The sequence below is a fragment of the Pantherophis guttatus genome, chromosome 3, assembly GCF_059756535.1.
Source record: "Pantherophis guttatus breed Tessera chromosome 3, ASM5975653v1, whole genome shotgun sequence".
Lineage (NCBI taxonomy): Eukaryota > Metazoa > Chordata > Lepidosauria > Squamata > Colubridae > Pantherophis > Pantherophis guttatus.
The window spans coordinates 11,955,582-11,978,699 of record NC_142065.1 but is presented as its reverse complement, the minus strand read 5'-3'; the positions used below and the strand labels follow the sequence as shown (position 1 = coordinate 11,978,699).

General features: G+C 42.6%; 1 protein-coding gene across 2 annotated transcripts in view; it reads left to right on the top strand.

Moving 5' to 3' along the window:
• The window catches only part of SS18L1 (SS18L1 subunit of BAF chromatin remodeling complex), a 32,073-nt gene extending 13,876 nt beyond the window's left edge, over positions 1–18,197 (top strand). For both annotated transcript variants that reach the window (XM_060689598.2, XM_060689597.2), the window contains 9 exons: positions 1,200–1,284; positions 3,729–3,873; positions 6,022–6,219; positions 7,225–7,389; positions 8,761–8,862; positions 9,809–9,901; positions 10,879–10,998; positions 14,779–14,906; positions 16,951–18,197. In XM_060689598.2, the coding sequence (XP_060545581.2) occupies positions 1,200–1,284; positions 3,729–3,873; positions 6,022–6,219; positions 7,225–7,389; positions 8,761–8,862; positions 9,809–9,901; positions 10,879–10,998; positions 14,779–14,906; positions 16,951–16,977 (1,063 nt within the window). In that variant the 3' untranslated portion in view covers positions 16,978–18,197. The remainder of the gene's footprint in view (positions 1–1,199; positions 1,285–3,728; positions 3,874–6,021; positions 6,220–7,224; positions 7,390–8,760; positions 8,863–9,808; positions 9,902–10,878; positions 10,999–14,778; positions 14,907–16,950) is intronic.
• Positions 18,198–23,118: the final 4,921 nt, after the last annotated feature.

The following is a 23,118-nucleotide window of genomic DNA, read 5'->3' as shown; positions in this document are numbered from 1 at the left end:
ACTTGGCAGCTTTAAGACTTGTAGACTTTAATTCCCAGATGGAGAATTCTGGGAGTTGAAGTCCACAAATCTTAAACTTGCCAAGTTTGAGGACTCCTGGTGTAATGAAATGCACAGCCAAATTAGTTCATCCCATTCTGACAGGCTGCGTCTCTCAAACTGCAGAAATTTCTGGTGCTTTTCCCTTCCCTCTTGCACTGTCACATTTCAGGTGGATTTCATTTCACGGACTGCTATCATCCAGGAATATTTAGCATACATTTTAAGCCCCCAACCCCTCTCAAAATTCAGTGTGTTTTGGAAAAATACCTCTGCACTGGATGTATTAATGCTGTGTCTGATTCTGTCTCTGCAAAGCAACCCCTCTGTTTTTATTAACTGAAAGATGGAGGAGAATATTAGTAGCTCAGGGCTGACATGAGGGGTCCTTAGTGCTCTCTGAGCTTGGTGGTTTTCTTGCAGTCGTTTCATTATCCAAACTAGGTAATCTCATCAGTGCACCAATGATAACACTGATGATGTTACCTAGTTGGGAACTGAAATGTCTGCAAGAAAACAACCAAGCTCAGAGAGTAAGGAACCCTTAATAACTGACTCTTTAGCTTTCATATTATGTAATATAGAACAAAGATGAGTGTGTCAGGCAACAGTTTCGATGCAAAAATAAAGGAATTACTCTGTTTCCCCGAAAATAACACATCCCCTGATAATAAGCCCAATCGGGCTTTTGAGCGCATGCGCTAAAATAAGCCCCCCCTGAAAATAAGCCCTCCCCAAAAATATTTAAACGCACGCGCAGCTGGTCCCCGCCATTTCCTCTGGTTTCCTCCACGTGCCCCAAAATAATAAGACCTTCCCGAAAATAAGGCCAAGTGCTTATTTCGGGGTTCAAAAAAATATAAGACAGGGTCTTATTTTCGGGAAAACACGATAGTTACAAGGATCAAAAATGTAATGCATCAAACAGTTTTGATTCTTGAGGTGACATTTTAGCAGTTTCAGAATAAATGCTAACTATTGCTGCTTATTAGAGTTAAGCAAGTAAGGGTGGTTTTTTTTTTTTTTGGGATTTGATGGTGACAGAAATGTTTGGAATGTTAAAGAAAAAATGACCAAGTTCAGATGCAGGTTTAAAAGGAGAAATGTTTCCAACACAGTTTCTTTTTCTCAGATATATGCTGTGTTTTTTTTGTCTATAGATACCAACAAATCTTACACAGAAATCTGGTTTACTTGGCCACCATAGCAGACTCTAATCAGAATATGCAGTCCTTGCTGCCTGCTGTAAGTATCCGCATGTACGTAAATCAAACCAAGTTTATTGCTGAATGAACCCATTCGAAAGAAGTCTCATCCTTTGGTTGTGCTCTATGGGAGGTGGGGAAACAACCAGAAACACACCTGATGTGTGGGTTGAAGTGGAATTAATTTTTTTGTGTGTGTGTGTTGTGGGCTAAGAGATGTGGGGTGTGATTTATACCTGTACATTGGAGCAACTGAGAACACACAATTGATCCGATAAAGGAGAATATTTGAAAAGAGGGGTCCTTGGTGCTCTCTGAGCTTGGTCGTTTTCTTGCAGACTGTTTCATTACTTAAATTAGATAACATCATCAGCGCACCAATGACACACTGATGATGTTACCTTGTTAGGTAATGAAACGTTTGCAAGACAACAACCAAGCTCAGGGAGCTCCAAGAACCCACACTTCACAACATGATCATGTAACACCTCTGTGAGCCACCCTGCCTATCAGGAAAGTGCAAGTTCAAAGTGCTGGTAATCGCCTATAAAGTCCTGCATAGCCCAGAACCAGGTTATTTGCAGGCCATCTCTCTCTGTCCTTATTTGCCATACTAGAACTGTCAAAATCGATGTCCTCTGGCTTCCATCTATTAGACAGTGCCATCTAGTGGCACCTAGGAGTTATGTCTCCTCTCTTGTTTCCCCTAAAACAGCATCCCCGACCTTATTGGCCTTCTGTAAAGCGTTAAACCTAGAACAGTGATGGCTAATCTTTTCAGCGCTGAGTGCCGAAAGCGCTGGCTCACCCATAATGCAATGCGTGCATGCCCCCCTGCACCCCCCTCCACACCCCCACACATGCGTGCATACCTGTGTGTGCCCCGCCCCCTGCGCATGTACACGCAACCCCCCCTGTGCACCGCCCGTGCATGCAAGTGCGACCCCCTGCCTGCGATTCACCCCTGCATATGCACATGCACACCCTGCATTGCACCCTACCCCTGCACACACATCTCCTGCATGCACGCCGCCCCCCACGCATGTGCAGCAGAGATCCAAAAATCAACTGGCCAGTGCATGTGTGGCAGAGCTGAGCTGGGATGACAGCTCACGTGCCCACAGAGAGGGCTCTGCGTGCCACCTGTGGCACGTGTGCCATAGGTTCACCATTACAGACCTAGATGATGATGATGATGATAGCAATAGCACTTAGACTTATATACCGCTTCACAGATGCCTTACAGCCCTCTCTCACCGGTTTACAGAGTCAGCCTTGAGCCTGGTGAGATTGTTGCCCCCAACAATCTGGGTCCTCATTTTACAGACGTCGGAAGGATGGAAGGCTGAGCCAAGGTGGCGCAGTGGTTAGAGTGCTGTACTGCAGCTACTTCAGCTGACTGCTAGTTCAGCAGATCAGCAGATCAAATCTCACCAGCTCAAGGTTGATTTAGCCTTCCATCCTTCCGAGGTGGGTAAAATGAGGACCCAGATTGTTGGGGGCAATATGCTATTTAGTATACTGTCGATTGTTGTAAGCCGCCCAGAGTCCTCGGAGAGTGGGCGGCATAGAAATATGATTAATAAAATAAATTAATAAATAATAACCTTGAGCCTGGTGAGATTCGAACTGCCAAATTGCAGGCAGCCTGTGATCAGCAGAAGTAGCCTGCAGTACTGCATTCTAACAACTGCACCACTACGGCTCTTATGATGATGATGATGATGATGATGATGATGATGATGATGATGATGATGATGATGATTTGTCTATTGTTTTCATTGTCTTTCATTCTTTTGGTTTTAAGTTTTTTAGTGAGCTATCTAGAGCACGGGTGTCAAACTCCCAGTGTCACATTGTCATCACGTGATGTTTTCACGACATTTTTCCCATTCATGGAATTGGGGTGGGCATGGCCTGTGTGTGACACATCTGGCCTATAGGCCGCCAGTTTGACACCCCTGATCTAGAGTCATGATGGTGAGATGAACATCTAACTACAGGTAGTCCTCAATGTACACCAGTTCATTTAGTGATCCTTCAAAGTTACAACGGCACTGAAAGAAGTAACTGATGACCGTTTTTCAGAGTTACGACCTTTGCAACATCCCTACGATCACATGATCAAAAATTAGATGCTTGGCAAGTGGCATGTATTTTATGACGATTGCAGTGTCCCGAGATCACGTGATCTAATTTTGCGACCTTTGACAAGGAAAGTCAATGGGGAAGTGAGATTCACTTAACAACCGGGTTACTAGCTTATCAACTGCAATGATTCACTTAACAACTGAGGCAAGAAAGGTCATAAAAGGCAGCAAAACTAACAAATGTCTCACTTAACAACATAAATTGTGGGCTCAATTGTGGTTGTAAGTCAACCTCCCTGAGTATCAGTTGTATCGGTCCATCCATCCATCTAGAAAGAAAGAAAGAAACCCCCCCAGCTCCTTTAAGAAATGTCTTTTTGTTCCTATCTCACAGCCACCAACACAAAACATGAACCTCGGCCCAGCTGGAATGAGTCAGAGTGCCTCCAATCAGTCTCTCCATTCACAGAGCAATCTCAGTGATGCAATCAGCACAGGGCTTCCAACATCATCTCTCATGCAGAGTCAGATTAGCAATGGTAAGTGGTCCACGGTTGCCTGGCAACTGCATCACGGGTGCTTGGAGCGGGGTTTTACAACTAATCAAGGTCAAATATTTAGAGCCGGCTGGGGTATTCTGGGAGTTGAAGTCCAGGTGGCCACGGTTGAGTAATGCGGCTGGTTTAATGTATTTCTAAAACCATGGAAAAAACCGTTTGCGTGATTTCAGCTCATATAGCGGCGGCTAGGATTCTGCAACCACCACTTTCCCCAGGGTTGCAGGATGCCCAAAATGTGGGAAGCTGAGAGTGAAAATATTGATCCAGTTTCAGAATCGGTGCTGAGCCGTTTCTCCTTTCATTGCATTGCAAGAATATTCCAGAAAATGTTTGTGTGTGGGAGAAAAGGGGTGGAAAATAATTCCTAAAGAAATTACGAAGATTTAACAATTTGTTATTGCGTAACCTTTCAGGGATCACAGTCATAGGATATTATTGTCGCTGTTTTGTTATTTCTGTATCTGCCTGCCTGCCTGCCTATCTATGGTGTCTGTCTGTCTGTCTCTATCTCTCTATCTGTCTCTCTCTCATCTAACTTTATTATATGTCTACATGTCTGTCTGTGTCTATCATCTATCTCTATTTCTATCTCTATATCTACTGTATGTCTGTCTGTCTCACTGTCTGTCTGTCTGTCTCTCATATCTCTATTATATCTCTCTACTTAAGTCTGTCTGTCTGTCTGTCTGTATCTATCTATCTATCTATCTATCTATCTATCTATCTATCTATCTATCTATCTATCTATCTATCTATCTAATCTATCTAGTTTAGAGGCCTCTTGAATTCCCAAATAATTCTGGGCATCTAACATCCCAAAGCAAGAAACAATAAAATGAAGGAAGAAAACAACATGCATTTTGCATACAGATCTACTTTAGTTACTTGCCATTTACCATAAAAAGATGAAAGCCATACAACTAAAACATTAAGAATGAATTTAGATGATCAATAATTAAAAGTCTGTCCAAGAGAAGCGCCTTTAAAGACATTTAAAAAGTGAGTCAAGAGATCAGGCTCCGCAACTCAAGAAGGATTATATTACAAGGAATTGGGGCAGACCCAGAGAAAGTAACACGAGAGTTGTGTTTTGTTTTTGTTTTTTTGCTTTGTTTTGTTTTGTTGCCCCTTCTTTGCAGACACTGTTCCCCCCAAGATGTCTCCGAGCATATCAGTCCTAGTAGTATACCTCCAGGATTTAGCCTACCCCGACACATATGGGTGACATATAATAGAATTAGAACAACTCATGGGGTGTGTGCTGACTCCCTGTATAAATGGGGAAAGACACCTTCAGCACAATGTGATTGCGGGGCCCCTCGACAGACTATCCAGCATATAGTGAGGGAATGCCCTAACAGAAGGTATCCAGGAGATTCTAGGGACTTCCTCTGCATAACAACGGCAGCTACTGACTGGATCTCCAAACTTGACATTTTTTAAAAAAATTTTATTTTGAATTTGTATACCGCCCTTCTCCCTGAGGACTCAGGGCGGTGAACAGCCAAGTAAAAATATCAAATACAAATATTAAAATACAATTAAAAGTATATATAAATTTGGCCCCATTAATTAAAAACGATAAACAAAACACTTAAAAACACTTTAAAAATTAGGCCAGCCCGGCTTGCTGGAAAAGGAAAGTTTTAAGGGCACGGTGGAAGGCACTGAGGTCTTGGATTCTCCTTATCTCTGGAGGCAATTGATTCCAGAGGGTAGGTGCCCCCACAGAGAAGGCCCTCCCCCTGGGGGTCACCAGCCTGCACTGTTTGACTGATGGCACCCCGAGGAGGCCCTCTCTGTGGGAGCGCACGGGTCGATGGGAGATCGTCGGTGGCAGCAGGCGGTCTTGAAGATAGCTAGGCCCTATGCCATGGAGCGCTTTAAAGGTGATAACCAACAGATTAAACTTTGAAATGTTATTTCTGTTTTCCTCTTAGGTTTTCTTACTGCTTTTTTATTGTTTTTATTGTTTTTAACCTATAAAAATGAAGTGTTTTAATACTGTGTGTGACCAACCATACGCTAAATAAATAATAATGCAGACACTGCTGTTGATCAAAAAGAATGTTTTGCAGACTGGAACGTCTATTTTTTTCCCCCCCTTTCTGCTTGCTTTCTACCTAGGTCCCAACCATGTGTCTATGCAGCAGTCAGGCCAGAGTACTATGCCCACGACTTCCCTGAGCATGACTCTCAGTAGCCATGGAACTGGGCCCAGTTATAGCCACACGGTGCCTGCATCTCAGAGCGTTGCCATGCAAGGCCAGGGATCGATCGGCAACTATGTCTCGCGAGCAAATCTCAGCATGCAATCCAACCCAGGTACAGTTGACTTAACCTTTGCCCTTTGCCCTGCTTTGACCAATGCAGCCTCTTTGGTTTACAAGTGCCCACCCTTGGTTTTCAATAATTGCAATCAATTCATGGCATTAATTCATTAATGAAACCACCCAATGAGATGCAGTGCAGTGGTGAGAAAAGTAAATGTCCTGCAATTAATTAATTAATTAATTAATTAATTTGTCACATTTCTATGCCGCCTACTCTCTGAGGACTCTGAGCGGCTTACACCAAAGACAGTATACTAAATAGCATATTGTCCCCAACAATCTGGGTCCTCATTTTACCCACCTCGGAAGGATGGAAGGCTGAGTCAACCTTGAGCCGGTGAGATTTGATCCGCTGATCTGCTGAACTAGCAGTCAGCTGAAGTAGCTGCAGTACTGCACTCTAACCACTGCACCACCTCGGCTGTTAGGGAGGAAAAAGCAAATGCAGAGGTCTAGAATAGGAATATTTAGGCTAGGGGGTCGACCTATTTTCCAAATAAGGGGTCAAGGTATTTTCCAAGGCACCCAAAGGCCAGACAAGGAATAATGGATGGAAACTGAACAAGGAGAGATTCAACCTGGAAATAAGGAGGAATTTTCTATCAGTGAGAGCCATCAACCAATGGAATAGAAGTTGCCTTCGGAAGTTGTGGCAGCTTCATCCCTGGAAGCTTTCAAGAAGAGACTGGACTGCCATCTGTCAGAAATGGTGTAGGGTCTCCTGCTTGGGTGGCGGGGTTGGACTAGATGACCTACAAGGTCCCTTCCAACTCTGTCGAGTACCTGGCTCAGCAGTAGTAACTGTGAGAGGGATGTAGGGTGTTAATACTATTGGTTCCTTTCTCTGGAACTTAGCATGTTTGGTCAACCCAAGCAGTCTTAGTTCAATTAATGGGTTTAATGGTTTAGGACTTTGTGCAAACTCAGAAACTGGGTTAATTCAGCAGCCAAGTTAAGCGTGCCGTGGAAACCCATCTTGCATTTCTTTGTGTTGCAGTTTCCATGATTCACCAGCAAGCAGCAACATCACATTACAACTCCCCGCAAGCGGGAACCCAACATTACCAAGGGCAGTCTTCCATTGCCATGATGAGCCAGAGTAATCAAGGGAACAGCCTCATGGGGCAGCGGCCAATGGGCTCTTATCGAGCTTCACAGCAAGGTGAGTGTAAAAGAAGGGGTTTCCCGATGGATAAAGATTCCCAGAGACTGTTGGGCAAATAGCAAGCAGCAACCTTCCCAATACTTGTGAGGATCCCAGCTTTATGGCACCCCAAGGAAAGCTGTTGGAAATAAAAATAACAGACGGTCTAGCGTGATGATGTTACCTAGTTAGGGTAATGAAACATCTGTAAGAAAAAAATATAATTTGATTCAAGGGTGAAATCTAAAATTTGTTACTACCGGTTCTATGGGTGTGGCTTGGTGGGGGGGGGGGGGTAATGTGACGGTGGGCGTGGCCAATTTTTTTTTTTTTTTACTTTTAAAACCATTTTTTCTACAACCTCTTCGGCGAAGAGGTTGTAAAAAAATGCTTTCAAAAGGCTCTGACGATCCAAGCTGAGTTCCCTGATCGGCAGAGGTTTTTTTTAAAAAGCCTCTGCCGATCAGGGAACTCAGCTGGGTTCGTCAGAGCATTTAAAAAGGGTCAGAGCATAAAAAAAGGGTTTTTTTCTTTTAAATGCTCTTGACGATCTGCCAATCCAGCTGGGATCATCAGAGCATTTAAAAGAAAAAAAGGGGTTTTTTTCTTCTAAATGCCTTTGACGAGCCGCAGGATCATCAGAGACTTTTTTTTTTACTTTTAAAAGTATTTTTTTGGCGGAAGTTGTAGAAAAAATGCTTTTAAAAGTTAAAAAAAAAGCCTCTGATGATTGTGCAGCTCAGCTGGGCATGGGGGGGCGGGAATTTTTGCTACCGGTTCTCCGAACCACCCGCCTCCATCGCTACTGGATCAGGTGATCCGGTCCGAACCGGGAGCATTTCACCCCTGATTTGATTGCTTATTTGTTCCCTATCATTAAGTGTTGTACCTTATGATTCTTGATGAACATATCTTTTCTTTTATGTACACTGAGAGCATATGAACCAAGACAAATTCCTTGTGTGTCCAATCACATTTGGCCAATAAAGAATTCTATTTTATTCTATTCTATTCAAACAAGCAAGCTCAGAGAGCACCAAGGACCCCCTCAAAATAACAAATACTCTAATGCAGGAGTGTCAAACCCGATTTCATTGAGGGCCGCATCAGGGTTGTGTTTGATCTCGGGGAAGGGGGGTGCAGAGTGGGTGTGGCCAGGGGTGGGCATGGCCAGGGTGGATATTTAATATTTTTTAAAAAACATGAACCCCTTTTCAACACTTTATTCCTAATTTCTCACTGACTTCCGTGATCTGACTTAGTGATATCCTTCAGTTGCCTATAAAAATAGGCTAAGGTTTGCGTCGTGAGAACACCTTTTCAACTCTAATCCCAATGTAAGAATTTTCAATGCTGCAGACTGTTGTTAATGTTTTCTGTGTCTTTCAGGTTCTTCTCAGCAGTACATGGGTCAGGAGGAATACTACAGTGAGCAGTACAGTCATGGGCAAGGATCCTCAGAACCTATGAACCAGCAATATTATCCTGACGGTAATGGTGCTGAACAGAGAGAGACATATGCCCACGTGTCACTGAATGGCAAGAGGCTTAGAACATAAAAGAAAATGATAAACTAGAGGTTCTGACCTGAAAGAATAGAATAGGAATAGGAATAGGAATAGAAATAATAGAAATAGAAATAGAAATAGAAATAGAAATAGAAATAGAAATAGAAATAGAAATAGAAATAGAAATAGAAATAGAATAATAGAGTTGGAAGGGACCTTGGAGGTCTTCTAGTCCAACCCCCTGCTTAGGCAGGAAACCCTACCCCACTTCAGACAAATGGTTATCCAACATCTTCTTAAAAACTTCCAGTATTAGAGCATTCACAACTTCTGGAGGCAAGTTATTCCGCTGATTAATTGTTCTCACTGTCAGGAAATTTCTCCTGAGTTCTAAGTTGCTTCTCTCCTTGATTAGTTTCCACCCATTGCTTCTTGTCCTACCCTCAGGTGCTTTGGAGAATAGTTTGACTCCCTCTTTGTGGCGGCCCCTGAGATATTGGAAGACTGCTATCATGTCTCCTCTAGTCCTTCTTTTCATTAAACTAGACATACCCAGTTCCTGCAACCGATCTTCATGTTTCAGCCTCCAATCCCCTAATCATCTTAGAGAAATGTATTTTCTAATACATTTATTAGAGAAATGTATTCGCTTTTCCTTTTTCTGTGGAAAATTGCAGTTTGTAAAAGAGTGCAAAGAGTCTCTTAAAAGAGTTTGTAGCAGCAAACTCCAAAGCCTAGAATGCTGTCAAACAAACTGTAAATAGTTTGATGCAAAAAAAAATTAAGATAAAAATGTAGCATAAAGGCTCCCTTCTCCCTTTTACTCTATGTCGTATGCCTCTTCCTTTTCTAATGCACAGAAATATTTTTTTAAAACTCTGTTTCTGACATAACTGTCTTTTATTTATTTTTTTGTTATCTGAAAATAGGCCACGGTGATTATGCGTATCAGCAGTCGTCTTATTCTGAGCAAAGCTATGATCGATCATTTGAAGATTCCACACAGCACTACTACGAAGGAGGTAGGGGGATCAGCGATCTTGCAAATCAAGTCAATTTTCCAAAATGCAATCACGCCTTTAAATTGCCGTAATGAAGTATGCAGGGGTAGGCAATTCACAGCCACTTGCCACTCCACCGTTCTCCTTTGCACATGTAAATGTTACAGTATAAACAAGTAAGTAGGTAAAGAGTAAACATTCACACAAACCTCTATAAACATCTGTATTTTAAATGAATAACAGATGTTCCTGTGTGAGAGGTCCTTGGTGCTCTCTGAGCTCACTTGTTTTCTTGCAGACGTTTCCTTACCCAAACTAGGTAACATCAGTGCTAGTAAGGACTGCGGTTTGCTGTCAGTTTATATTCTGATATCTTGCCTTTCAGTGTTGGTGGAGGCAGTCTTAGAGCAGGAGTGTCAAACTCGATTTCATTGAGGGTCGCATCAAGGTTGTGTTTGACCTCGGAGGGCCGGGGATGGGCGTGGCCATGGAGGGCATGGCCAACTCGACCTAGCCTCTCTAGGAGTCTGTGGAGGCTGAGGACAGCAAAAAACATCACTTCCTGTCCAACTGGGAGTTGGGAAATGGGCCGTTTCAGGCCTCCGGAGGGCCTCCAAGGAGGTGGGAAAGGCTGTTTTCGCCCTCCCCAGATGCATAGAGACGATCTGGAGCCAGGTGATCAAGGAAAATGGGCCTACGGGCCATTGCGTGCCAGGAGCATGGGGGGTAGCACGCGCAGGGCGGGGCGCATAGAATTATGGGTGTGGGCACGCGTGTGCGTGAACCTCCCCCGCCCCCCCCTCCTGGCACATGATGGCACAAAAAGGTTAGCCATCACTGGCTTAGGATGTTTGGAAGGGCTTTTGTTGGCTTGTGTGCTATACTCTGATGCTGTTGCTGTGTTCCTGTGTTACACTAGAGAAATGGAATGTATATGCTGACCTTCCTTGTGTATATTATAATCCTGCCAATCCATTATGCTGTTCTGTTGTCTTTAGGGAATTCCCAATACAGCCAGCAACAAGCCGGATACCAGCAAGGAGCTGCCCAGCAGCAAACGTATTCCCAACAGCAATACTCAAATCAACAAAGTTATCCAGGACAGCAACAAGGATATGGTGAGTAAATCCCCCATTGTGCATTTTTGTTGACCAGAAAATGTCAATTCTGACTTCAGTTTCTTAGGAAGACGGGGAGAAATGCTTAACAAGGTCTGTCCCCAGAACCCTGTGTCTTCACACCAGATTGTGCTGAGGAAGACTGACCAGATTCAGATGTGGCTTGTTTCTTGGTGGTTTGGTGTATAGGTGTCCAATGATGTATTCAATACAGGCAGTACTCAACTTATAAGCATTCGTTGAGTGACCTTTCAGAGTTACAATAGCCCTGAAAAAAGTGACTTATGACTGATTCTCACACTTATGGCTGTTGCATTCTAATGGTCACGTGATCAAAATTCAGGCGCTTGGCAAATGGCATGTATTTATGGTGTTTGCACTGTCCTGGGATCATATCATCACCATTTGTGACCTTCACAGCTGGCTTCTGACAAGCAAAAGTCAGTGGAGAAGCCAGATTCACTCAACAACCACGTGGCTCATTTAACAGCTGCAACGATTATCTTAACAACCATGGAAAAAAGATTGCGAAATGGAGTTGTCTTGCTTAGCAGTGGAAATGTTGGGCTCAATTGTGGATTTAATTCGAGGACTACCTCCCATCGGGTTTATGACAATTCATCACGGCCAATTTGCCAGGGCCAACTCACTATGGCCAACTCACCATGGCCAACTCACCATAGCTAACTCACCACGGCTAACTCACCACAGCTAATTCACCATAGCTAACTCACCATGGCCAACTCACCACGGCCAACTCACCATAGCTAACTCACCATGGCTAACTCACCACAGCCAACTCACCATGGCTAACTCGCCACAGCCAACTTGATGGCCAACTCACCATGGCTAACTCACTACGGCTAACTCGCCACGGCCAACTTGATGGCCAACTCACCATGGCTAACTCACCATGGCCAACTCGCCATGGCCAACTCATCATGGCCAACTCGCCATGACCAACTCATCATGGCCAACTCACCATGGCTAACTCGCCACGGCCAACTCACCACGGCCAACTCGCCACGGCCAACTCACCACGGCCAACTCACCACGGCTAACTCACCACGGCCAACTTGACGGCCAACCCACTATGGCTAACTCACCACGGCCAACTCACCACTACCAACTTGCCATGGCCAACTCACTGCTGGACAAGAGTTACACTAATATCAAAGAAATGGTGGGATAGAATCATTAAAGAAAGGATGCCAAAAGAAGGACGGAATGAAATGTGAATGACAAAAATTGAAACGTTTTTTGGATTTATTTTAAATAATTCAGTTGAATTGTTAAACTGTCCTGCAGCAAGTTGGCTGTGGCAAGTTGTCCCATTCCCCATTCCATCACAACTGGAAGGCAGGTTACCCAGTAAGATTGGACCCTGAGGGGAGACTTCCACACCAGCCCAGACTAAACTGAACACTCCAGTTTTTAGTTCAAGGCTGAACAATAACCTCAGTGAATTAGCACATTGATTCTAACTGCTGCAATTAGCTGGGCTGTAAAGGAATTTGGTGCATAAAGAGAGTTAACACAAAGCTAATGGTTGCAACTCAGATCAAGCCTTTCACACAAAGCGAAACCTTCAGGGGGTTCTCGCCTCGTAACTGGAACAAAAAGCATGTCAAGTCCATGGAAAGAGCCTCAAAGATAGATAGCTGGAAGAGCTTAGAAGGAAGTTCTTTATTCCAGAGCTGAATTCCAGACCAGCAATCAAAAACCTGGGGTGACTTCGCAAGAGGAACTAGAAGTTGAAGAAAGGCAGTGTTAAGGATATTGTTGTGTTACCAACCAGCAGAGTGTAGAGCACAGGGAAACGTTGCTGAGAGCAATGAATAAGAGATGTGCAAACTGGTTTATCAAAAGTTTACTTTATAGTGAAAAAACAATCTCATAGTCTTTTAAATCAATCCAAGTCTTTGCCAGTTAAATCAGTCCAGTGATACAAAAATCTTCTTACCACACAAACCAAGTAGTTGGTTAGAATAACAAACTCTCTCTGGTTCACAAACCACAATGGTAGCAGATCCATCCAACGATGATAGCACAATGGTAGCAACTCCTCACACAATGGTAGCTTATCATCAACTGAATACTTTACAGTACCTTTCTTAAATACGTTTACAACTAGTGATTATCTAATTACAGCATGACTCAGCATTACAATGAATCAGCAGTAAAACTTTAAAGTCACACAATACATAATTCATATTAAAGTCACAGAACACATATATTGCCTGGACAACTTGTTAGGCTCAAACCATATCCTAACAGGCAGGTTAAGGAGCAGAAGAGATGTTTCCAACAAAGATTGAGGTCCAGGAGATGTTCCTAACAAGCAAGAGTTCTGGCTGTCAGGCTTCCAAGTAATACACCCATAGCAAACAAACCTCCGAGGCAAGTAGATTCCTCAAAGAATAGTTTTATTGGATATATCATATTGGCCCAGTTCTGGTGAAAACCGACTCTGAAGGTTCCCGCGGTTTTCACCTAATTAAAAGTAAAAGTTTTTCCCCTTCCCCAGACAGTCACATGGTCCAATCAAGGTTCCTGTCCAGTTGCCTGGTAACATCGCTCCTCCTCTCTCCGGCCAGGTGTTAGAATGTCCTTGGTTCCCAGGGGAAAGTGTTTTATTTTGGCTACAAAACTCCAGCTATCTCTATTCCCTCCTATCCCTATCCCTCAGCTCCAGTGTGGCAACACTGAAGCCTCAAAATGGCTGCGATCAGGTCAGCTTCAGTGTTGACACTGGCTTTGAGAACAAGTAGTCCTCGACTTACAACAGTTTGTTTAGTGACCGTTTGAAGTTACAACAAAGGTTGGAGAGAAATTGAAAAAGTGACTTACGACCGTTTTTCATCATCTCCATGGTCATGCAATCAAAATTCAGATGCCTGGCAATCGACTCATATTTATGCCGATTGCAGTGCCCTGGGGTCATGTAAGCACTTTGTGCGACCTTTTGACAAACAAAACCAATGGGGAAGCCAGATTCACTTAACAACCGTGGTACTAACTTAACAACTGCATTGATTCACTTAACTCTGGCAAGGAAGGTAATAAAATGGGGCAAAACTCACTTAACAAGTATCTCGCTTAGCCAGAAATTTTGGTCTCGGTTGTGGTCGTAAGTGAAGGACCACCTGTACGTAATGGAGCTGGCCCATTATGGTTGCAAGTCATGAGAGTTGTTAAGCTGGGCACTTATGTGTTTGCTTTACTTAAAATAACCCTCATTACTGCTCTCCCCACTTGGTCCTTAAGCGACCTTACTTAACTGACCATTTGCCTGCAGAAGTTGTGAATGCTCCAACACTGGAAATTTTTAAGAAGATGTTGGATAACCATTTGTCTGAAGTGGTGTAGGGTTTCCTGCCTGGGCAGGGGGTTGGACTAGAAGATCTCCAAGGTCCCTTCCAACTCCTATTCTATTCTATTCTATTCTATTCTATTCTATTCTATTCTATTCTATTCTATTCTATTCTATTCTATTCTATTCTATTCTATTCTATTCTATTTGAAGAGCGCTTCACTTTCTACAGCTTCAAGTACAATGTGTTACTTTTCCTCAACTTTCCTCTCTCTGGCCACGCGCTCGACCTGTTTCAAAGATTGGTGAGAAATTGCAGCTTCCCGGTTCTTTCTGCCAAACCTCCTGATCGATAAAACTATGAAAAGAAAACCGGTCACAGAAAATCAGCCCAAAACCAAAGAACTCACAATTTGGGATTTTGAACTCTTGTCAAGACTTCTGCTGTTTTTGTATGTTTTTTCCAGGACCTGCCCAAGGAACGTCATCACAGTATTCTAGCTATCAACAGGGACAGGGCCAACAGTATGGAAGCTACAGAGCTTCACAAACCGGACCATCTGCGCAGCAACAGAGGTCTTACGGCTATGAACAGGTAAGCTGGGAAGGGATGGAACTGACATGAGAAACGTTAGGCTGGACAAAATGAGAATCGTAGACGGAAAAGGTATTGGGAAGCTCCAGGTAGGGGAACTTTACAGAAATAGTTGGGAAATAAGACCGATTAGAACGTGGTGCCTCAGTGGCTTTGACACTGAGCTTGTAGATCAAAAGGTCAGCAGTTCAGCGGTTCAGATCCCTAGTGCCGTGTAACGGGGTGAGTTCCCATTACTTGTCCCAGCTTCTGCCAACCTAGCAGTTCGAAAGCATGTAAAAAATGCAAGTAGAAAAATAGGGACCACCTTTGGTAGGAAGGGAACAGCGTTCCGTGTGCCTTTGGCGTTGAGTCATGCCGGCCACATGACCACGGAGACGTCTTTGGACAGCGCTGGCTCTTCGGCTTTGAAACGGAGATGAGCACCGCCCCCTAGAGTCGGGAACGACTAGCACATATGTGCGAGGGGAACCTTTACCTTTACTTTTAAGACTGATTTGCTTCAGCTACTTGTTTTCAGGGCAGAGAATCTGCCCTGTGTTGAGAACACTTCTACTGTGTTTAATGTTATGTTTTCTCTGAAATATTTAGTGAAATTTACTTTCATTTCACTCAAGGGGGTCAAATAGCATTGCACCCACAATATTCCAAGTAGGGTGTCTGTGAGCTTCCAAAACTAAAGCCAGAAGGATGACCTCTTTAAAAGATGAAAATGGATTGCAAGCGAGGTTTCTTGAAAGAAAAATCACCAAGAACTAATGAAATTTGAAGGAATTTTTTTTTTAAGAGAAAGGGCATTTTGGTATCTGTGGCCTCAAAGATGGACCTGGTATTTGAGAAACAATCAGTACAGGCAGTCCTCGACTTAAGACCACAGTTGAGCCCAAAATTTCTGTTGCTAAGCAAGACAGTTGTTAAGTGGGTTTTGCCCCATTATATGGCTTTTCTTGCCACAATTGTTAAGTTAGGAATAGGGTTGTCAGAAGATCACAAAAGGGGATCACATGACACTGCAGCCATCATAAATATGAATCAGTTGCCAAGCCTTTGGATTTTGTTTGCGTGTCTGTGGGGATGCTGTTATGGTCATAAGTTTGAAAAATGCTCATGTCACTTTTTTCAGTTCTATTGTAATTTCAAACAGTCACTAAACAAATGGTTGAAAGTCAAAGGTTACCTGTTCTTGCTTGAATTTTTCTTCTGTTCTCCCTTCAGGTATTTTTCCTAATCTTTATCAACTCTAAACGTGAAGAAGATTATCTCTTTGCCCTTCTTGTTTACTTTTGAGAAAATCTGACAGATATTCGGAAAGTTTTTCTTTGCTGTCCTTAAATTCTCTAATGGAAAAGAAGGGCGTACTTAACACTGTGTGTAGAAATGTATTTTTTGGACTATAAGTTGCACTTTTTTGTCTCCCAACTGCGACTTATAGACTGAATATTGCCGAAGCCCCGCCCACCCACCGGCTGTTTTTTGGCCTCCGCATGCCCCATTTTCAGGCCTTTTTTCGGGCTTTTTCAGGCCTTTTTTCGGCCCATTTCCGAGGCTCTTTTCAGCCCATTTTCTGAAAAAACAGGCCGAAAAAAGCAGGGGTGGGTTCCACTTACCTTTACTACTGGTTCGCAGCGGGATCGCACATGTGCGCTCGCTTCACTCACTCGCTCACTCTTCTGCACATGCGCAGATCACCAATGATGACATTGTGCCAGGTAGGCGGAGCCTCCCACAGGTTTTATTACCGGTTCTATAGAACCGGACAGGAGCAACTCACCACTGGAAAAAAGCCTTGAAAACGGGCCAAAAAAAGCCTTGAAAATGGGCCAAAAAAGCCTCAAAAACGGGCCGAAAAAAGTCTCAAAAACGGGCCAAAAAAGGCTGGAAAAGGGCCGAAAAAGGCCCGAAAAAAGGGAGGTCCCAAAAGTTTTTTTGTTGTTTTCCTCTTCTAAATTTATGTGCATCTTATAGTCAGGTGCGTCTTATAGTACAAAAAATACAGTATTTACATTAATTTCTCTCTCTTATTCACTTTCCCATTGTTTAACAGGGCCAGTATGGAAACTATCAGCAATAAAATGACAAGCGCCTGTGTCAAATTTGTTTCAATATTTATGTCCATTTTTTTGGAACTTGGATGTATGGGCAAGTCTTTTTTTTTTCTTCTTCTTTTTAAATGATTGATGATTGATGGATCGTAAGATGTTGGATACCGCTGTAGCACAAAGAAGCGTTTGTATGTGAAATAGTATTCATTTCATGCTGGATATGGAACAGTGCATTACAGTACTGGCAACGAGGCGATGTTTGAACGGTCTGGTACATTTTGGTGCCGTTGTTAATAATCCTTGCAGAGGTTCTTCCGTCACTTCTTCCCACTTCCTCTTTTGACGTACGAAACCTGTTTGAGAAACCAAGAGGTCATACAGCTTTTGTTGACTGGATGATTATTATTTTTTTCATAAGATCATCGACAACCTAGCATCCTTCGGATCTGATGGACCGCCAAGCAGCTGGAAGATGTTTGTGGGTTGTGTGACAAGCACATCACTGAATATATCTCTTGCTTTCTGTTCACCCAACTGGTTTGGCATCGGAATATCCCAACCCAGATGTGTTTCAATTATTCCGCGTGCAATTCCTTTGAAATGCATTGGTCTCCTTTTAGATTTTAATCGGGCCCAAGGTATTCTGAAAAGTATTTAATTGAAGACGTTTCACTTCTCATCCAAGAAGCTTCCTCAGTTCTGATTGAATGGTGGAGAAGGGAAGGATTTATATTCCTTTCATTCCCAAGCACTTTTAACCTGGGTAACTGAGAATCTCCATAGACAAATGTACATTGAGCTTTTAGCAAAAACTGCTTAATTTTCATACTGTGATTTTGAGTTTTTTTTCCCCCAGCAGATTAAAATTATTGTGTATTAAAATACACATTTATTCTGTGTATTTTCACCTTAGTTAACCCACCCACTCCCCCCAAAAAACAACCCACTGATCTTTTTCTGACAGTCAGCAATATTACCAGGACATATATTTGCACTCTGGAAGGCCAAAATGCAGATTTTTTTTTTTTAAATGCTCCTCAACTCAAGATTCTTTGTTTAGCAGTGGGTGAACTGAGTCATAAGTTGGTAGGTATAGAATTGGCTTCACAAAGTTTGTAATGTTGTATCCTCAGAAGAATACAATGCAGATTTAACAAACTATGTTTGAAGAATTCCAGAGTCACATTGTAGGGAAGATGGGTGGCATAAAATGTAATAAATAAAATTCTGGCTTAGCATTATAAATAAACACAGCATGTGTTCAAGTGAACAGGGACTGTTACTCTAGAGCAGGGGTGTCAAACTCAAGGCCCCGGGGCCAGATGCGGCCCATAGGGCCGCACTGGAAACAATGAAGGACCGGTCGATGGTGCTTCTGCCAGCGAAAACGGAGCCCCAAGCTCTGTTTTTGCTGGCAGAGGGTTGCAGGAGGCCGTTGCAGCCGGAAATGGAGATCGGGAGCCCGTTTTGGCTGGCAGAGGGCTTGGGTTACCACAGGTGCCCCCCTGGCCACGCCCCCCCCCCCCGAGGTCAAACATAACCCTGATGCGGCCCTCAATGAAATTGAGTTTGAAACCCCTGCTCTAGAGCAGGGGTAGGGAATGATGGCCCCTTTATGACTTGGGACTTCAACTCCCAGAATTCCTGAGGCTCAGGAATTCTGGGAGTTGAAGTCCACAAGTCATAACAAGGCCGTTGTTCCCTACCCTTGCTCTAGAGCCAGCCAATTTTCTGCAGTTTTAGTCTCGTGAATTAACTAGCACAGTTTACAACATACCGAAAACAGGCCACATTTACTCAATTGGTATGGAAGAATCTAGCCTATAATATTCTTTAAAGCCTTATTTTCAATATGCTTTCGCTTACATTTTTGAATGTTTTAGACGAGGGGTCTCCAAACCTTAGCAACTTTTAAGATTTGTGGACTTCAACTCCTAAAATTCCTCAGCCAGCAAAGCTTTTCTGGCTGAGGAATTCTGGGAGTTGAAATCTACAAGTCTTAAAAGTTGCCAAGGTTGGAGACCCCTGTTTTAGACTGTGCCGCAGAAATTAACAGGGAGAAAAATTAATTTTAAAAAATTAATCTCTGAAAAGTACAGATGAGACATCCCCACCCCACAAAATCTCAACACTTATGGATTCTCGACTATGGGTAAGAATATCAATAGCAAAACTATATAGCTACTAAGTTAGTGGTTAAAAAAAAAAAAAGTAAAGGGTACGTACAAAATAATGTTCTTGCCAAGTGTTATGTTCTTTTCCTCTACTTTCCATCCAAAGGAGCTTGGATAACAACCCATTAATTAGTTATCAATTAAAGAAAATCGCGGCTATATCTAGTGCTACAAATAGGAAAGTAAATATTTTAAAAAATTATAACACCCTCCCCGGCATTTTAAGAGCTGGAATAATGTATTCCTAATTTTTTTTTCCTTTAAAAAAAAGTTTCCACTAGGACAGTGTTGGCAAACCTTTTCGGCATCAAGTGCCGAAACGGGAGCGCACGTGTGTGCGTGGGGGAGCTCCGAAAACCGGAAGAGGAGCTCCCTGGCACGCCAGGAAGCTGAGCTTCTAGTTTCCAGCATGCACATGCGCACCAGTCACCTTGTCTTCTGGTTTCTGGCACACGTACGCACGCAAAAACCAGCTGGATGGCGTGCATGCGTGCACCAGAAACCGGAAGCTCATCTTCCTGGCACGCACATGCATACCAGGGAGCTGCTCCTCCGGTTTACGGCACTCCGGTGCACACGGAGACCAGCTGGCCAGCACACATGTGCTCGTCGGAATCCAGAAGAGTAACAAGTGACGGCTGGTGTGCCCCGAGAGATGGTTCGGTGCGTCACTTCCGGCACGCGTGCCATAGGTTTGCCATCACGGCACTAGGACCAACTAAAACTCTCTAATATATTCTGCTTTATGGTACTGTTTCTCCCCCCACAATCTCTGTGTTGGCCTAGTTGCAGACAATGCCTGCTAAAAGTTGTTGAAAAGAGCAATTGAATGTACTAATCTGCAGCTACTTCTGGCATTTCCTTTGGCTCTTTGTGCTGAGGGAGGGAGTGAAAATTGCACCATTATTTTAGTGAAACAAAGCTAAATCCCAGGATGAATTCATGGACAGCTCCTGGCTGTTTTCTTGGCAACTATATGGGATAGTCTGCATTGTCTTTTTTCAGGATGGTTTCATCAACTTCCCAGTCTAGACTGTCATCCTGGTTGTCTCCCATCCACGTACTACCCAAGCTCAAGTCTGCTTAGGTTTTTTTTTTTCAAGATCAGCCAAGATTTGAGCAGTGTGAGAAGTTTGGATCAAAACATAGTTTATTCTTTGCACTGTTTCCATCTTCCCTTAAAATATTAACAGAATCCACAATGAACTGAGAATCAGTGTCTCCACTAGATAGGTGACAGTCAAACTGAAACTAAGTTAATCAAGTAAAAATAGCAAATGGGAGGGGAAAAATATAACTTCCTCAAATCCCCCCCCCAAAATAAGTTAGCCAGACCTAATCCACATATCAAAGGTTAAGGTCTGTAAACACAAAGAGAGTTAATTAAATTAGGTATCCCAGCAGAACTGCATGTCCACAAGAATAAACATCATAGATGACATACGTACACACAGATGCCCTTCAAGGGTCACCCTAGAATCAGCACGTAGACACTTCCACAGCTAGCACAAGCCCCCCCCCGATAAAACTACCCCATTTTTCTTCAGCTGCCCCAAAGACAAACTCTTTGCTTTTATGAATAAATATTTCTTCTTTCCTCACAGCTATCTGGACCTCATTTTTATTTATTATTTCTTAATTTATTTCTTCAATTCTGGTTTAAATTGGAACCCCAAATTATTCTTCTGACGGTAGTTGCAACCGCTTGAGGGGAGATAGCTCGATAACTGTGGACCAGTGTTTCTCAAATGTGACTTTAAAAGGCATGGACTTCAACTCCCAGAATTCCTTAGTCAGCCATGCTGGCTAGGGAATTCTGGGAGTTGAAGTCCCTACATCTCGATGTCAATTTTGAGAAACACTGCTGTGCACAATGCTTCTTAAATACCACTGGAGGATTAGTAAGAAAATAACTGCTTTTATGTTGGAAGTGTGGATATCCAAAAAGGTACAACCTACATTGCTTTTTTTTTTTTACCAGCTTTAATATTTGTTTCTTCTGTGGATATTGTTTTTTTCTAGCATTGCTGAAAACCACTTTGGAAAAAGCCACAGCAGCATTTAAACACCTGCAAACAGCAACATAGCATCTGTTGGAAATGTCTTACATTAAGAATTTCTTGAATGTTGTATATAAATTGTATTTGAAAAACGCGCTTTGGAAATAGTTTGTACATTATTTCCTGATTTATACTTGATATTTAGTGTTAATATTTCTAACTGTTAATAACAAGATAACTTAACGTGTGGTGATTTTTATGTATTGATGTGAAAACGAGGCAATGCCAGCATTTTAACAGTTTCATTACTTACTTGTACCATATTTTCTGTTTTGTAATACAGAATGTTAAAATACACTTTTAAGTTTAAAAGACTGGATTGTGAAGCCAAGTCACGGCACTTTTTCGTATGACGGAAAGACTTTTAAAAGGACTGGTGTAATCATATTTGTAGTCTTTGTCTTTATTTTGTTTTTTTTTAATGGCAGATTTAATGAAAATGATACATAAACTACGTTCTATTTATAATCGGGAAATATTTCAAGTAAAGATCATTGCATGAGAAAAAAGGCATCAATGTCGCTTTTGAAGATGTAAAACGGTAATGATCGAGGTCAGGCTTCAACCATTTCTCTTTTAAGCGGAATAACTTTCGGAAGTGTCATCTGGAGCAGAAAAATGTGTATTCCTAGAATTGCCAACATCTCTGCAGGGTGACAGAATTACTAGTCATATTTCTGGGGAAAGAGAAGGTTCTTTGAAATGGAGGTTAGACAGCTATTTGGGATGCTTTTATCAGATACCTGCACTGAACCTGGGGTTGCACTTGGTCTAAAGCAGGTTTTTTAAAAAAAAAAAAACTTGGCAACTTTAAGATGTGTAGACTTCAACTCTCAAAATTCTCCAGACTGCATGCTGGCTGGGAGATTCCAAAAGTTGAAGTTGCAAATTTGAAAAACACTAAAGGGCACTTATCTGGGTTATTTAACTGATCCATTTGCACATGTTGCCTTTTAGTATAAAAACTTTGCATAGGACTCACTAAAGAATGATCAAAATCAACCAAAAATTATGCCAGCAGAAAAAGTCTTTAAGGCAGCATCCAAAAGAAAGATTCGGAGAACATAAATGATTTTGCAAGAGTAGCATCTTAGTGATTTTCAGCTTTGCCAACTTCAAGACGTGTAGACTTCAACCCCCAGAATGCCCCAGGAGAATTCTGGGAGTTTAAATCCACACATTTTAAAAGTTGGCAAGGTTAAGAAAACTGATCTAAGCAAGGCTGAGAGAAGGAATCCTAGGCCATCGCTATAATAGGTTAATAGGGTCTTAATTAATTACAGGGCTAAGTGCATAATTGTCCTCAATTTGAATTTAGATATAGGTCTCTTTTCCTATAGACCACCTGGTCATTGTATCTATTCATACTAGGAGAACTGGAAGCAGATTGATAATGAGTATTGTGGTAGCTTTGAGAAACTGACCATCTTTTTCAAACTAGCATCCTGGCAACACATACCATTGTTCTTTTAAAGATTATTAACTTAGACCAGTGCAGTGTGGGAGTGACAGATCTTTTTAAGATACCACCACAGTCATTGAATGGGAAGCTAAGTGCATTCCTGGCCACCCACACATAAACAATACATCACACAGTTTTCCCTCCATTAGTTCCTTGTGACAGGCCAGTGGGAAGTGGGGAAAAAAATACTTCTGATTTGTAACAACCATAAAAAAGATGTTGGAAGAAAAATCTGCTCCGGTTCCAAGCTGGGAGAAAGACGCTGAAAATAAAATGGGAGGCAGACCGCATGGAAAGGAGGTCTCTGTTTATTTGGATGCCAGAAACTTCAGTGACAGCAACATGTTTCTGGGGTGTCTGACCAATTGGCTGGGTGAGTGGGTGGATTTTTATAGGGTTCTATGGAGTTTGGTGATTGAGATGCCCCAGGGGGGTTGTGCAATGTAGTGAGCCTTGTGTCTTTTGCTATTCTAA